Source organism: Nelumbo nucifera, chromosome 1 (genome assembly GCF_055504915.1).
Source record: "Nelumbo nucifera cultivar China Antique chromosome 1, China Antique-T2T, whole genome shotgun sequence".
Classification (NCBI taxonomy): Eukaryota; Viridiplantae; Streptophyta; class Magnoliopsida; order Proteales; family Nelumbonaceae; genus Nelumbo; species Nelumbo nucifera.
In genome coordinates, this window is record NC_142649.1 from 187,706,907 (window position 1) to 187,724,189 (window position 17,283).

Below are 17,283 nucleotides of genomic sequence, written 5' to 3' on the forward strand. Positions count from 1 at the left end.
CAAATCCAACGTAACATGTTCCATTATTAATCCTAGCTAATGGAGAAAGAGAAAGGACTGAAGGGCCTACCGCCGAACACCTGTAGTGTTTACTAGACGACCATGTATAACCACGTACGGTTTAAAAGCTCCAATGACGACTTCTACTACTTCTAGTTCTAGACCTTCACTTCGAGAGAGGAGAGGATCAGAGGACTGCCTGTGCTAGATTCTTACCCTGTAATAGGACCCCTTTCAGGCTTTAACCTCTTCCCTCTAGTCTAGGGTTAACAGTAACATACCCAGAATTCCCAATGGGTGACTTATTAGTTGCAGGCCTAGAGCTATTTCCCAACTCTAGCTCTTCTTCATAGTCGTCTGTGATGGCTCTGGATTCTGGAGTCTGGACTGGAGAAGCGTAGCGTTTAGGATAAGGAGGCTTTTTCAGCTTATTGCACCTTCTTCTAATCTTCTTACAGCACTTCCACACTATTATAAGGGTTAATGAGAGATGAAAAAAGGTGGGGAGCCTGGAGGGGCAATATCATTACTGCATTTTCCACACTATTACAGCACATAAGGAGAATCATCGTCTAATGGGTTAATGATGACCCTATAAAGTATAAACGTGGAGGATCCACCGCCCTTCACCAAATTCTACTCATCTCGGGCCTTACAATGAAAATACCCGAATAGCGTATGATTACACTTACAGGAAAACTGTACTCTGTTCCTCCTAGAGTCATAATGTAGGTTATAAGCTGTAAGAGGGGAATCCCTCGTCTCTCTCTCTCTCTCACACACACACAGTAATTTGACTCGGATTCACATACCAAGGGCTATTATTGAAACAACGAGTTTCCCTTGTTTTTCCTTCTCTTCATTAGGGAATACGATGTGCAAATAAAAAAAAATTAAGATATCTGGTTCTTTCTTAGTCTAGCTTACAAAAATAAATAGATAAATAAAAAAACACATTCCCAAGGTTGTTGATAAGACGTCTTTTGGTCTAAGAGAATATGTATGGACTATGGAGAGAAGCATCTTAAAAGCCGAGTTGCCCATTTGACAAGAGATATTATCCCTATTATAATTTAAATTTACTAACAAAGTTGTATTCTCCATTCTCACTTCTCACTGAGAGAGAGAGGCAGAGAGCCCTACCCAGCAAGCCAAGACCTTATTGAATTTAAACTCTCTTCTAACTTCAAACCTTGTCATTCATGGGGAGATGTATGACCCAGATGTGTAGCTGGATTGCCGTATAATATAATTAAAGCGTGTTCTAGCACTAATTAATTATATATAGCAGCAGACAAGCTGGGAAGAAACTTGAATTAATAGCCCATCACTGTAGTGACTCGTGCCATATTTTTATTAAAGGGACAGCTCAGTCTGAAAGCTTTCAACTTGAAAGAAGCTCTTTCCGTAAATAGAGATATCCTGTCGTGAAGCATATTGGAGAATTTTGGTATGTACATAAGCTTCACAACCAAGCTTCACGTCTCTTTCTGCTTATAAAAGGCCTCGTGTTTCTTACATCCAATTCACCAAGCACACACACGCACACTGATCATACACAAACAGCCCATCGATCAGAGGCATCAACCCCGCCCTCCCTCCTCCCTCTTCCCTCTCTAGCTATATATCATATTAACCGTTACGCCATCATGGAAAGGAATTTAGAACCCTTGACTGTGGGGAGAGTAGTGGGTGAAGTTGTGGATGCCTTCACTCCCAGCGTGAAGATGAACGTCACTTACAACTTCAACAAGCAAGTCTACAATGGCCATGAGTTCATGCCTTCAGTAATCACCTCCAGACCTCGCGTCGAGATCGGTGGAGAGGACTTGAGGGCTGCATTTACACTTGTAAGTCTAACCAGAGAGAGAGAGAGAGAGATGTTGCACTTACACCATTATTTTAACTAAATTAATCTTCTGGTACTACCACTGTACCTCATTCATTCCTCGCTAATCTTTTCTCTGTTGCTACCTTTGAAGATCATGACAGACCCAGATGCTCCAAGCCCAAGTGATCCATATTTGAGAGAACACCTTCACTGGTTTGTGCTTTGCACCATAGACTTCACAACCCTCTAAATCGATCAGTTGTTTTTTTTTCTCTCTAGCTCTAGCTAAGATATGTTTTAATTTGGTTAATCTTCTTCTGAACTTCACTTTCAGGATTGTTACGGACATTCCTGGCACCACTGATGCATCCTTTGGTGGGTATCCCTAAAAAGGCTTATTTTGTTCTGCTTAACTGAGCTTAGCTAGAAATAGAATAAGCCTGATCTATATATACAGTTCTAACTTTGATGTCGTACTGACACGGATTTGTTTTGTCTTAAAAACAGGCAGAGAAATAGTGGGATATGAGACTCCGAAGCCTGTAATTGGTATCCATAGGTTTGTATTCATTTTATTCAAGCAGAAGGGAAGGAAAACAGTGAAGCCACCGGCATCAAGAGACCAGTTCAGCACAAGAAAGTTCTCGGAAGAGAATGGTTTAGGACTCCCAGTAGCTGCAGTTTACTTCAACGCACAGAGAGAAACTGCTGCTAGACGAAGATAAGGAAGACAGACAAAGCGAGTTCGTGCAGGGGGAGACTTTTGACGGCCTCTTTCAAATTTCAATCCATCAAACTGATTCTCCTTCACGGGGAGTGTCAGCACTTATTTTAGTTTCTCTTCTGTGTCTAGGGTTTGGCAACGTAGGATGGGTAGTAAACAGTATGGTGTGTTTGTCGTGGGTCCCACTTTTCATAGGTCTCTTCTTTTTATTAGCCACGTGGCAAGCTAAGGATCCACGGTAAGTCTGTGTACTAGTCTACTAGAGTATACTACTAGTCTATCGTGGAGTGTTTACTATATATGGTGTCCTACTCCTATATATGTACTTGCGGTCAGTTGGTCTTGTTCCCGTTTGGATTTCTATTGGAATAAATTGTTAATGCCTGATTTGCCTTCGTTGACGTTTTCTCCATCATGCAAGTTCACCTTCTTTTATCACAAAATTACTGAAGATTTGTTTAGCAGAGATAGAATTAAGAATACGCTATTCAAATACCGTTAATAATATAATATAATTAAACTTTATCTCTAATATATGTGTTGTTTTCGATTTAATAAAAACAAAGTTCAAAATATTGCCATGTATCAATATGTATCGCATAATATTCATCAACTTTCAGAGTTATCGCTAAATACTGAGAGTTTGAGCTGTTAATGGATTTAACGTTTTAAACATTAATATTTATCCTCATATATGCATTTTTTCATGTCAAACTGAAAAAATTAATAAAACTATAAAAAGAAGAGTATAGATTATTGATTGTTAAACACTTTGAATGGACGATTTTGAGTTCGAACCCACGGCACATCCCCACTATGTATTGGGAATATCTTCCGATAATAATAGTATCAGAAATAATGAGGCATCATCGGGAGATTTTTCCAATATACAGCAGGAATGTACTGTAGGACGTTGTGGAAAACTATCTTGTGGGGGGCTGATTTCAACTTCATGATTTTTGCTATCCAGAGTATCAATACTTTGAGCCTTATCCAAAGACTACAAGGGGATTCACATCATTAAGAGAATAGAGGGAATGTTAAGTTTGGAAAGAATGCAAATATAAATATTATAGTGCAAATTCATACAAAATATATATAAGGATTTGAACTCTTGCATATTTGCATTTGTACTCTTTCCAAATTTAGTACAAATACAATGTTTTGCACTCTAAATATTTATATACGTACTCCTTTCAAACAGAGTCTAAGGTTGTGTTTGGTTTGAAGGAAAAAGTAGGAAAAGGTAGGGAAACCTATACGAACAAACTTGTATAGGTTTGTTTCCCTACCTTTCCCTTCAAACCAAACATAGCCTAAAAGTAAATTTTGTAAAATTCAAACAAACTGTTCACCAATGAACAGACAGCTAAGATGACCACTCGGCATCCCTTCAAATGTAGACACTTTCCATGGTAAGAATCTCACGTGCATCCTACTCTCTCCCTCACCCCGCCCCTTTGTTCCCCATTAATGTGCCACAAAGAAGGGTAAATGTTCACAAATTTAGACCAAAAGCATGTTGTATTGGTTTAATAAATAAGAAAAAAAAATAATTGGTATTAATTGTCAATATTCCAGGACAAAAGATTATTGAACTTTTGCTCAAGAAAATTTTGACTTTCACGCACAACTAACGAATGTGTCATTGCAGGGAAATTGGATTTAGTCCTCACAATACCATGCTCACACTGTTCATATACCCTTGCATTGGGAATATCTCCCCACAAAAAAATAATATACAAGTATGGAGATATTCACTACACAGCTGTAAAAGGCTGTGAGAACGGTGTGAACATGGTCTTGTTAGCACTGAATTCGATCTCTTTTGCAGGAGAATAAGTTTGGCCATCTACGTTTGTTGCAGGGTTTTCCCCCATATGACGTATTATCTTGTCAACAGCCAAATTTGATCCAACCCAATGGATTTGCTATTTACATCCCTTTGGGGAGTATCTAACCCACAAGGGGCCAGGCCATAGTAGGTTTGTCCATGATTAGGGGTGTCAATGGTGTTTGAAAATCTGATTTCGAATTTTATGTTTGATATAATCGTAACAAATTCGGATAATTCGAATATTTGATCGGTCGAATTCGGATATCATATTCTTACTGACTAGTTAATCATATTTGAATTTGGATATGACCTGATTCAATTCGATAAATATCCAAATTCAATTGATTATTTAATTTTTATATACAATATATAAAATATTTTATATAATTTATATATATATAATAATTAAGTTATATAAATAATTTATATATTTATATACTTTATATCAATAAAATATTTGTTTTATATATTTCTAATTATCTAAAATAATTAATTAATCGAATATTCAAATATTTAACCGGATCTGAATTTGAAAATTAATTTTCAATATCCAACGGATATCAAATTAAATTCAGATATCAGATTTTCTAATTAGATTCAAATTCAGATATTGGTTGATCTGATTTTACACCCCTATCCATGATTTTAGGATTCGATCAAGCGAGACCTGTCACACTGGATGAATCTAACCACAAAAGACTAATCACATCATGTGCACAAGATAGAGACACATTGGGAAGATGTTCCTATGTGCAATTCTAGTTTCTTGTGCACAGTGTCTTGTGGTCAGCAATCCGGGTTGAGCTACGTACAAACAGAAGTGTGTACAGCTGGCCATGAAATTAATTAAGAGGGAAGGAACATGCTAGTGTTATGTACACACGAAGCCCACACCATGAAATACCGAATATGTTCATTCCTGATTGCTCATTCCATTCCCTTCCTACAACACCTATAGACTATAAAGTGTACAAGTCATGGGAGTCCAGATCACCTGCCAACAAATTAAAATAAGTTCCAATACTCTTCCAACATGACCTAACATCACAAATCTTATTATGAAATTAGAGCCCACTATAAAAGTGGGACCCACTAATGTATGAGATGTGTGGTATCGGATCATGATGAGAGGGTGTTGGAATGAATTTCCTGATTGGACCCTATAATTAATCAAACTTTCAGTGTATCCAAATATGTATCCATGCATATCTCAATAACATTTGCTTTTTTAAATCCGGACATGTCACTTAAAATCACTCTTGATCCTTATTATACAGTTAGGACTCGAGATATATGTAATCCTGATCCTATTGATAATTAAATGCAGACTCAGACTAGGGGTGTTTACATGTCGGATTGGGTTGGTTTGAGTCATTTTTTTCAGCTAAACCGACCTTGTCGATTTACTTATTGGCTAAACTGAAAGTAACTGGCACTGAAGCAAAACTGACCCAAACATGAAGGGCCGGTTTATCGGTTTAGTTGGTTTTTATATATTTTTTAAATTAAAACATCTATATCTAAATGTCTATTTATATTTTAGTTTATTTCTTTTTAGTTTTTATGCAAACCAAAATATATATTTATTTTTGTTAATATATACTTAAATTTATACAAAACTGAATTAAATATTGTACCATTGTATTATATTTATATTGGTTTAACGTTTTTAGTTTTTATCATAAATAATTAATTTTTTCAAAATTCAAACAAAACACAAATAAAATATATCAACATTTAACATATAAGGTAGGGACTAATTAATAATTACTTAAAAATATAGGATGGGTTCGGTTCGATTTGGCTTCGGTTTTCATAAATGAAAACTGAAATTGAACCGAGTTGTCGATTCATTTTTTCTTACAAACCGAAACTGACCAATGACTTTGAAAAACCGACAAACTCGGTTTGGATTGGGCCGGTTTGGTCGGTTTAATCGGCTTGACATTTAATGTGAACACCCCTAACTCAGACCGTGTCTAAGGTCAGGTCGGATCGGTTTGGATCAATCGGGTCAGCCCAACACTCCAACCCACCGCCAGGTGCCAACCCTTTCTGTCACAGTAAAAATAAAAAACAGTGGGTGTGATTGGGAGGGAATTGGGACTGGTCTAATGCATAGAGAGCCCGGAGTCTCCTCTATCAGTCAAAGTTCGGAAATAAGAATTCCAATTTACCTGTTTTCAAACCCGACTTACCTGTTTGATGCTTGAAATCTGGATGGAACTGTGGAAGAAAGAACCCTGGGATCAATCCAGTCGACTCCAGACTCCAGACTACAGACTCGGAAAGTGGCAAGGACTTCAGGGTGTCCATGGGCAATCTAACAGCAAATTATTGGTAATTTACTGTTTTGTATGGTATGACAATGCAAGTGGTCTTTACCACTTTCAATTTCAGATATATTTTGATTTCTTTCGGTTGGTTTACCACTTTACTTCGATTTTAGATACTAGGGTCATTGTTGCACAGAGACATCGAGGACGAGCTTCAGTGTTTCTCGTTCTCGCTTCATAATTCTGGTCTTTGATCTATAAATTGTTCTCTCTAGATTATTGCACTCCATCCACCTATAAAATCAAATCCTGCAAGTTCTGAGACTAGGCATATCATGAAACCATGGTCCAAAATGCTTATTGGCTGTGTTGCTAAGTAGTTAAGTACTTCACATTACATATAGTAGGATGGGATTATTTTGGCCATGACCCGTCCAAAATGAAGCTTTCTTCTTGGTCGGGTATCAACTAGTCGTGGGTGGTGATAATCTACTGCTGCTCCCCCTCCCTCTTTAGAAATTAATTTGAGATGAATTCTTGCTGAATAAACAAGTAATTATTAGTTATTCCTTAATCAACTAGAATCAATTAGATAGAACTACATAGGCGACATTTTGCTATATACAACTAAAAACTAGTATCAGCATTATTCAAAACCATCTTGAATAAAGAAAATAAAATCGATCATTCATAGGTCATCTTATCTGGCATTTCTGACCTTCCTATTACATAGAATCTACTGTACTCCAAACATAAAAATATTAATTCACTACATAATGTTAAAACTTACTCCAAACGTGGTTCAAACCATTGATCTGAGAGGATCATTGAGTGGTCAGTTCAAGTGTAATCAGCGGCGGAGGCAAAAAATTCAGACAATCAATCTCTACAACTGAGCAGAGCAACCTCAACTATTTACTGTACATTCTTTCAATAATTCTCAAGAATGAGAGCGTCCGGTAAACACACCCCTCATGTATTTGTTTCTGAATTGCACTGATGTTCTCTGTGGCAGCTTCTTTTGTTCCAGAACATATTTGAACAGCTCACTCTCTCAAGTCTTGGCCCATCAATTTTATCCTGCTCCACTGATGTGCCTTGTGAGTGACTAGGAGATTCATCTTGCATTTCTCTCTCTTGGGGCTCAAGAGATGGGCATGACTCAACATTACATGTGCACAAGGGAATTGCAACAGAATGGAATGGATTACAGGAAACAGGGCAAATAAGACCTGAAGAAACTGTTGTGACACGATTCTTGCGGATCTCTGATGCACAAGCAGCTGGTGGAGTGTCCAGATCACGAGAGTGGAGAATGCACGGGGTACAGAGGCCAAGAGATAGATGTAGTTTGAGCTCCTTTGCTGGGGAACCAGGCAATTTCAGAAAAGAAATTATGCCATGCCTGCAAAGAGGGCATGGAATAGACCCAGGTGGGCCAACCGGTTCAGATGGGATGTTGCTTGTCGAGCAGAGATAGAGAGCACATCTTACGCAAAGCTCATGCCCACAACCTGCAAGTAGAAATAAAACAACAAAAATGATGGTGTACCTACTTCACCAATTCAATTCAATAGACATCACTTGCATAACAAGTCAGGTTAGACAAAACAATACCCGACATTAACTTGCAACCAAGAAATTATTTTGATAGGTAACAAGATTCATTAGCTATTGAGAGAAAAAGAAATACAAAAGGGCAAATTTTATTCTCTCCTCTAAATGTATATAACTGAATTTCCTTCAAGCAACAAAAAAAAATAAACACTACATTTTCTTTTTTTTTTTTATAAATTACATTCATTAACATTTTTTGCATGTGTGAAAACCTAGTGTTGTTAAAAAATATTTTTTACAACATATGAGTAATTTATTTTAATATAAAATATTAATCATTATAAATTGTCAATATCAAAATATTTCAAAATAGTGTTTGTACATGAAATTCGATTTTATTATGTCCCAATTTACCAAAAAGGTTTTAATTTGAGAATTATAGAAAAATGCTTAAAATAGTTGCCAGGCTAATTTTTTTCTTTCCAACATAATGTACATATAATATAATTTCCTTAAAGGTAGTTTATGATTTGTACTAAAAGCAAACAAGGATATAATAGGGGAAAAATATAATAATGGGCATATTTCTAGCAGAGAAAATAAATTTTCCCATTTAAAGGTTTATTGGTTGATTTTTTTTCTTCCAGATTGCATAACCAAGAGGACAAAATGTATGAAGAAAGTTTTTTAATGGAACTTTTATTTTCTAAGACTCAAACATTACAAATACTAGAGGGAAGAAAACATAATTAGAATATACACTTCAGAGAATGAATTTGCCAGATGCCAAAAGAGGAGGGGGAAAAAGGCAATAGCCGCAATACTGCAAAACATACGAGTGGGGGTGGGGGCAGAACCACAACTGACGCCTCTTTTTGCAACTACAATTATTAAATCAAGTAGAGATTTCTGGAGTAATGAAGCAAAACATGAATTGAAAACGATAGTATCAGAAAGCACAGAGGATTGCAACTACCCCGTGTTATTAAAAGCTACTTGCAAGGGGAAAAATGGTCCTTGGAAGCTAAGCATGATGCATACATACCCCATTGTTTTTGCACATCATGAAAATTTCTAGGTATATCTCATTCTTCCACTCATTGAGCAGATGAAAAGCATAAGATATCATATATGTATCATTTCTCACTTTCTCCAGGCCTCCTTCATTGAGTTCTACTCCACTACGAAAACAACCATTCTTCAAGTAGTTCCACTTTTTTCTCCCTTTTAGAAACTCTATGGAATCTGCTCAAAGGTGTTTTCCTACTTTCCCCTTCTGACCAGATGTTTTAGAAATATCTGAGATGGAACCATACTTGTTCAATACTCATCCTCAATTGATGAGTTTAGAGATGCTTATGGAACTCTCTGGGTCTGCATGCTGATAAATGATTTTTTTTTTTTTTTAAGTAGCAATAATAGATCATTTAGGTAGGAGTTTCTATAAGGTAAGGCCCCCTTGTCATAGAGATGAATATTACATTTGAAACTTTGAGGAATGACCACATATATAAAAGAGCTGTCTTGATTGAGGGTGAATGGTGGTGATACAAACTCAAGAATGGTCAAAACAATTAAATGGCAATTGTTATGTTGTTTGCCTTGTGAAGCTTACATAACTGAGCAACCTAGATCAATCTTTTTTGGTCATTTCTTCTTCGTACTTTATCCACCCATCCAAAAACTGTAGAGTCTTGCGCTCAGTAAAATTTTCTTTTACGTTGTCAATCCACAATAACTACCTCTTATTTTTCTGTTATTTGCTACACTACTCTGAGAACACCAAGCCCTTTGTCCAAAGCAAGGGGAATGACTCCAACTTTATCTTCATATTTGGTCCTACTCCTTGAAGCCCCAAAACATGAAACAGGAAACAAATAATTTTTTTAATTGATAATTCCATAGAAGCAGTGACAAGTGCAGTTTTAAATAGCATTAGGGTGGCAAAAAGATGCAATCTACACAATCTGATTTTAAAAGGTGATTCTAAAATAGTGGTACAGTGGTTAAAAAATCAAGGTTTGGTACCATGGAGACACGGGAATGTAATGAAGGAGATCAAGTTGTTGATGAGGGACAGAATTATAGAAGTGAGATGGGTGCATATATAAGCAAAGGGGCTTGCTGATTCATTGGCAAAGCAAGGGGTGGACAGGAATGAACTCTTTTGGGGTTTATTGGGGGACTTGAATGCAATGGTTTGATATTATAGTGCTTTATCTTTTTCTTCATATCTTCTAGATATGGGGAGCCTCTCCCCACTATGGGGATGCTTGGCATTTTCTACATATTTGTTTTTAGTCTTTAATAAAATTTACCTGTTATCTAAAACAAATGCAAGCATGAGAACTTCCAATTTTGATGTTGAGTTACCCAACTTTGGGGAATTATTGTGGAGACTCTGTAACCAAAATAGCACCATTTCTTGCAGTTTGCATAGAAAATTGCATATCGCTTTCTCTACTTCCATCATCTGACTTACAAACTTCAAGAGAAGGAACTTACTTAACAAAAATCTGACAAGAAGTACTAGAAAAGAAAGGTACAAACCTTCAGCAGATACACTACATGCTCTCTCTAGGCAAACAGCACAAGTATCACTGTCATCAGAGGAGGCTGCTGAGGACTGCAATCCACATTCTCTGCAGAGAATTGCCATGAAACAAATTCTGTCTTTAGAAGTAACAGTCAGATGGTTCTGAAACATTGCTTTTAAATGATAAACTCAGAAAAAGGACTGGTTCCATATGATAACTCAGAGTAAAAATTTTCAATTTTGTCAAACAAGAAAATGAGAAGAAGCATTTGAACTTAATTTTTAGTACCTTTCATAGTATGCAATAAGTTCCTGACAAACTTGCAAGGATAAAAACCATGAACCAAATAAAATATAGATTTGAATTAAGATATAATTGTTATGATTAACTTGCATGGAAATAATTATATGATTATATCAGCAATAGCAGAAGCATGCCCATTTGTTGAGTTTTGGGCTGATAACATTTGTTTTTATTTACAAAGCATAGTTAGAGAGTTATTGGGCCCAAGGCCCATTAGTTTATGTTTTAGACTGAGTGTTCACTTAGTTTTTACAGTCTTTGTATTCAGTTTTATTTATGAGTATATAAGCCAGTGAAAGGGGCGGCCAGACCTGATTTTTTGGCTTCTCCCCATTCTCTTCAACTCTTCTCTTCTCTTCTCTGCACAAACCTTCTTTTTTCTTTCTTTCTCTCTTTCACAGATTTTATATCAAAACAGAATTTTTGCCCTTTTCTACTCCGTTGATCATATTACATCCACAAACAGAAAATACTAAGAAGACATCCAAGAGAAGTCCCCTCCCCCAAGAAAACCCTAAGACACAACATAATACAAAATGAACAAAAAGCATTTGCTTGTTTCCATAAATAGTATGACAAATCCCATGTAATGAAGAATCTGTCACAAGTGCATTAGTAGTAGACAAATACTGGACAATATAACTAGATATAAGTTCAAAAAATATTTTAGTTTGGAAAAACATCTTGGGCCTATTAATCCAAAGATATTTTATCCTTCAACTTAGAAATTTACCCAATGAAGCTAAATCAGCTAATGCTATCAACTTAATGTAGAATAACAATTATATGGGGTTGTCCCATATAATTATCCCAATTATGTGGGGTAAGCAACATAAATCCTGGTTTTCCATTCCATTCCATTCAGTGCGATATCCATTGTTAAATTATATAAGCCCATTAAATAATTCTTACTACCTCAACCCATGCACTTTTTGGTCTGCCCCTAGCTCTTCTAGCCCCTTCCACTTGCAACACATCACTTCTGTTATATTTGAGACTCTCTGTTGATCATTAAGAGGTTCTGTGGTAGTAATAAAGTAATACGATAATTTTCTTTTTCAGCTTCATAGGATTATTTCCATTTTCAACTAGAAGGAATACAAAAGAAGTGAAGAAATATTTTATGGAAAGCCAACAGAATTCTAAGTTATACTTATAGTCTGATGTGCTGCTTCAGCATGAGCATATGGGCAGAAACTAGTGGATTAATCACCTAGTAGAGGAAAATGAAAATTTGAAACAGACCTGTGACATCAATAGAATAGAGGATTTACCAATTCAAGGTTTTGTAATAAGAGCCACCAAAACAAATTCCCACCTCACTCCAACTATTGAACTTATGGAATGGTTCAGAAATCTCCCCTGGTGCAACTAGAATTATGGTGAAGTAATTGCATTTATTATGGTCATGTAACAAAGATGCTCCATTTATCAAAATCATGATGTACACATACACATATACCCACCCAAATTTGTTCTTAGCATGTTTACAAGTGAACATGCACGATGCTCTTACATATAGGTTTCATAAACAAAGACTTGTATAATGCAAGGCATCAAACAAAGCCAATGGAAACGAATTTTCCAACCATATATCTGAACCAACTAGGTAATTTGGGAAATCAAAATATAAATAAACAGCTAAACTGACTGAAGGGTGGGATGGAAAAATGCTTTTAAGTATGGAGTAAATCACAAGAGGGTGATATCAAGATCAATACTTGAGTTCAAGGAAAAGATTTGGACACACTAAAAACCAAATCTAGCATCTTAGTCAAGAAGAACCTATCTTACTTTCCCTTTGTTGGAGAAGAGTAAGACTAAGGGGTCTATCATGCAATGCATAGAGTCCATGTATCCATATATAGTGATCCTTTTTTATATCAATACAATTAATGGTTTAGTACTTTGTCTTTTAGTGAATGTCATTAAGTAAGTTGTGAGTTCCTTAATAGCTGAACAGCATATTGGATTGATTACTAGAGCCATAAATTTTTTATTATATTACTACTTTATACACCAAAACCTATAGCAGCAAGTCATTCTATTCAGCTACTTAAGCCACTTATCAAACTGCGCCTCTCTTGCCGGTGCAACTCATTAGACCATGGACATTCACTTGGATTTATGAACACCAAATTTGCTAAACCATAACAAGAGCCTCATGAAGTCCCATGTAGACATAGAGAAGGGCAGCAGTTTGGACTGGATTCCTTTTCTCAGCCTTTGGCCCAAAATCATAGATTTTCCAATAGTCCAGTATTTTCTTCATTTCAGCTATACAATTTTTTTTTCTGAAAAAAAAAACTAAATGAATTGATTTAAAATATAAAGATGGTTTTTTAATCAGTTTTCACAATCAATATTCACCAAAGCATAGAATCACGGAACCCCTTGTTTTTGAGGCCCTTGCTACGTAAATCTTTTTTTTATAGATACATTGCCGAGTAAATCTCTTCCCCTTCTTTTTTATTTGTACTTCATTTCTCCTTTCAGCCTCCACAGTTGTAGGATGCTGTTTTAAAGAACAAAGCATATCTAGTTTCCCAATTGCAAGGCTTTGACAAAAATGGTTTAAGAAATAACTTTTGTGAACAGTAGTGCCCATGACTTACCAAAAAAACAAGGTAAGTTTTATCTTCAGAGAAATTATTTTTCTTGTTGAATGGGATTGCGAATTAGATTAAGACCATAAAAAAGGTAAGTTTATATGCAAAATTGTAAGCAGTTGACAAAAAAATATAACCAGTAAATGGTAAAGAAAAGCATCAAGGAAATGCATGAGAAGTGGCAAAATAATCCACACACCCCCACAGGGATCCCCCAAGTGCTTGTATTTCAAGGATGGTGTTTCAGTAAGAAACTGTTCAAAGCTTTAGATAATTAGGGCTATACTTACCTTGCTATGTTAAGCACACTCATGAGAGGCAAGGATAGATATTTGGATAGAGGAAATGCCGGTACTACCAAGTCAGAATTTGGTGCTAAAAGCGGTTCAAGCCAATGACGCCCCCATATCCTTGCTACATCAAGAGGCAACCAACTGAAAGAACATAGGAATTCCTTTAATACATGGCACAAGCCCCCTATGCAGCTAACAATCACTATTAGCATAGTAGCATTATATCCATTCTAGACAAGTTGTTACCCATTGCAGTTCAATGTCAACCGACTGGCACCTCTTGCAAGAAGGATCTATAGAAAAAAAAAATTAAAAATAATGTCCTTTCAAATTCAGAAAAAAAAAAGAAGAAAAGTAATAACACAAAAAGTAGTTACCTGGCAACTTTTCAGATTTCCTCCACAAGCAGCATAATGCAAAGGAGTGCTTCCAGCTCCTACAAATAAATCAATGTGCTGAAAAAATAGGACAAAAGCAACCATTTTGACAAAGGAAACAGAAGTAATCAAAATTCAAACAACAAAATACCTATTAAATCCATTGATGTTCCATAATGAAATGTCACAGAAGAGACACTCGCATGAATGTCAAGCAAGAGCTGAACGCAATCAAAATACCCATTCAGTGCAGCCATATGAAGAGCAGTTATACCACCATCAGCAGCTTTATTAACAAACTTGGAGAGCACACTGCATTGAACAAATATAATTATTTAATGGCAACAATTTTGGAGAAAAATAAGATATTAGCATGAATACAGATAAAGGATAGATGTTTCTGAATTGCAAAGATTGAATGAGGGCAGATCACTAAGCAAGCAAGCCTTAAAGTTGGAACAAAATAAAAGTAAAAACAGTCATCCAACATTCCAACCCTTGTTGTGAATGTTATTTTCTTATATTAGGCTATAGATAACCAAGTGTAAGGAAAAGGAATGGAAAAGAAACAAACGACATACTTTTGGTCATATTTGTTCCTCAAATTAGAACCATCACCTCTATCGCCAGTGATCTGAGAAATGACGACTTCATAAGGAACACTTGGAACAAAGTCGGCCACCACAAGTCTTATACATCTAGCATGCCCATTAACAGCTGCAAAATGAAGAGCCGTCCTACCACTGAGGTAGTCTGCTCTTGTAACCTATTACATGAGTAAAAACGCAAGCACACATAAGTAAATAAATAACTAAATAAGCAAAAGAATAAATAATTCTGAAAAGCAAAAGATCCCAAATTATCCACATGATTTCTTTTAAAGAAAGGCCTGGGGGAAGAACTTGAGGAAAGATAACTCACATTGCTTCTGTACAAAAGAAGAGTCTGTACAACTTCCCAGTGCCCATACCGGCAGGCTTGCATCAAGGCCGTCTTACATGAGGAAGAAAAAGAATCAACAACTAGGTTCAACAATAGCTTGTTTAAGTCTTGTTTATTAAGAACCAATCCAACTCTAACACATTTAATTAAACCTGAATCTATGCCAGACAAACTTTAATACAAAATTATACATAACAATTTGAACAATTGAATTGATACTCAAAGTTTTCATTTACTTATGATTGAACAGGAATAAATTGAATCAGAAAAATTACGAACCAAGCAGAATAGGACAAACATTCTTTTTTTTTCAAAGGATCTCAGTTTACCTGACCACAGTAATTCCTGGAATTGACGTCTGCACCATTCTCGAGCAATAATGAAGCAATCTAAGGCAGAACCAGATAAATGGAGTGCACAAAATTAGAAGAAATAGAGGTGGAGACTACAAAAAGGATGGGAAGGAATGAGAGAATTGATACCTCGTTGTGTCCCTTGGCGGCAGCGAAATGAAGAGGGGAATTAAGGCCGCCGAAGGTGGAGTACCTGGCGAGACAAGGATTGAACTCGAGCAGCATCTTCGCTTCCACCAAGTCCCCATCTCTTGCCGCCGATACCAATCTCTCCCCTGACGCCGAGCATCCAAACGAATTTCCCATTTGTTTCTTTCTTTCTTGTTTTCTTGTTGGTTCTTTATTGGTTATTTTTGGGTTGTTTGGATGGGTCTCTCTATAGTTAGTTTTCTCAGTGGCTCATTTGTCATACAAATTGCACACCAAGTTTGACAGAAAGCTCCCCACACCTACCTCATGAAAACATTCACAGAAGGGAGAAAATGGAAAATAAGAAAAGGAAAGGTAAAGGTAAAAATAAATAAATAAAGGGGAGGGAAGAAGGAGAAAGGACTTCCGAGCGTTGCCTCTATCTCCCTCTGACTAAATCTGAAAAAAAAAAAAAAAAAAAAAAACGAAAGGAGAAGCAAAAGAGTATAGAACAGAGGTCTAGTTTTTTTGGTTAGTTTTGTTTGCCAAACTTAGATAAACTGCTCTGGGCCATTTCGAGTGCAGAAAACGTGAGAAGAGAATCACAAAACAACCCCCAACAATTAACAACTACGAACAAAGACGACGAAAGAAGGGAGAGGAAGGGTGGTGGTGAAGAGAGTGACGCGTTTGCATGCTCCTACCTTTTATCGATATTTTATATCTTCCCCATTTCAGTCGTTAGTTCTCTGATTGGTTTTCTACTTTAAAAATACACATCTCTCTGTCTGAATCCAACTCTGCTCTCGGCTTTCCCGTTTGAGGGAACAGAAGAGAAATAAATTGCAGGGTCTTGGGTCTGAGTGGGAGAAACGAGATGAAAGATGAAAGGCGCTAATAATCAAAACAGATAGGGAGGATGAATTTACCTCTTCCTATAAGGAAGCATCTCTTGTTTGTTATTTCCTTCCACCCGCTCCTTCCGGTTCCAACCAACGGAAAGCAAAAAGCCACACTACCTCCTCCTGTACTAATCAAAATCTTCATGTGTGTCGGTTACTAAAGATAATATTTTTACGCTACGGGACTCTCTTCTCTCTCTCTCTCTGAGATCAGTAAAAACGTGTATGACTTTGGTTTTGTCTGACTGTTGTTGAACTGAAACCCGAGGCCATACGGCTTGGTTCTGGCTTCTGGGTTCGCCAATGACAGAGATGGTCAAACGGGTTCGAAGCTTGATGTGGTGGGGATGGGAGTTGGTAACCTCTTCTTCTGTCATCTTTCATTTCGAGGGTCCGCCGACGATTGTGTGTAAATTTGGCACTTTAGGAAAAAAATCCATAAAGCAAAATGGAGGAACAGCACCAAAGACAGAAAGTTTGATGCGACAACCAAACCTACCCAACAAACAAACAAACAATCGATGAAAGAAAAGTACCAGCCACTTCTCTCTCTCACTCTCCTTTTCTTCTCATCTCTTTCTTTTCTGATCCTTCTCCTTTTACAAAACAATAC

The 17,283-nt window shown here is 36.6% G+C and overlaps 2 protein-coding genes across 5 annotated transcripts; one reads left to right on the forward strand and one right to left on the reverse strand.

Moving 5' to 3' along the window:
* Positions 1-1,392: 1,392 nt before the first annotated feature.
* Positions 1,393-2,956, forward strand: LOC104596149 (CEN-like protein 1). The gene is made up of 4 exons (XM_010257190.3): positions 1,393-1,850; positions 1,983-2,044; positions 2,166-2,206; positions 2,339-2,956. The coding sequence occupies exons 1-4, from the start codon at positions 1,650-1,652 to the stop codon at positions 2,554-2,556; spliced, it is 522 nt and encodes a 173-aa protein (XP_010255492.1). The 5' UTR covers positions 1,393-1,649; the 3' UTR covers positions 2,557-2,956.
* A 4,303-nt stretch (positions 2,957-7,259) lies between these two features.
* LOC104596150 (E3 ubiquitin-protein ligase XBAT33-like) lies at positions 7,260-17,283 on the reverse strand. 4 transcript variants are annotated; one of them, XM_088895639.1, is made up of 11 exons: positions 16,698-17,283; positions 15,769-16,088; positions 15,616-15,675; positions 15,266-15,337; positions 14,926-15,110; positions 14,496-14,656; positions 14,345-14,403; positions 14,214-14,260; positions 13,965-14,108; positions 10,776-10,867; positions 7,260-8,182 (listed from the first exon to the last, which is right to left on the reverse strand). In XM_088895639.1, the coding sequence occupies exons 2-11, from the start codon at positions 15,943-15,945 to the stop codon at positions 7,641-7,643; spliced, it is 1,539 nt and encodes a 512-aa protein (XP_088751765.1). In that variant the 5' UTR covers positions 15,946-16,088; positions 16,698-17,283; the 3' UTR covers positions 7,260-7,640. The 4 variants fall into 4 exon arrangements, with proteins under 4 accessions (XP_088751765.1, XP_019053127.1, XP_088751766.1 ...); XM_019197582.2 differs by having other exon boundaries at positions 10,776-10,894; positions 16,698-17,081; XM_088895640.1 differs by lacking the exon at positions 16,698-17,283 and adding an exon at positions 16,473-16,611.

What these genes read in the sequence shown, in the direction of transcription:
- LOC104596149 (XM_010257190.3), top strand. Translation starts at nt 1,650, where the DNA reads ATGGAAAGGAATTTAGAACCCTTGACTGTGGGGAGAGTAGTGGGTGAA. An exon ending in TGAGGGCTGCATTTACACTT is followed by an intron (nt 1,851 to 1,982) that starts GTAAGTCTAACC and finishes CTACCTTTGAAG; the next exon opens with ATCATGACAGACCCAGATGC. An exon ending in CACCACTGATGCATCCTTTG is followed by an intron (nt 2,207 to 2,338) that starts GTGGGTATCCCT and finishes TCTTAAAAACAG; the next exon opens with GCAGAGAAATAGTGGGATAT.
- LOC104596150 (XM_019197582.2), bottom strand. Translation starts at nt 15,945, where the DNA reads ATGGGAAATTCGTTTGGATGCTCGGCGTCAGGGGAGAGATTGGTATCG. An exon ending in AGGAACAAATATGACCAAAA is followed by an intron (nt 14,657 to 14,925) that starts GTATGTCGTTTG and finishes TGTTCAATGCAG; the next exon opens with TGTGCTCTCCAAGTTTGTTA. An exon ending in GAAATCTGAAAAGTTGCCAG is followed by an intron (nt 14,261 to 14,344) that starts GTAACTACTTTT and finishes TTTTTTCTATAG; the next exon opens with ATCCTTCTTGCAAGAGGTGC.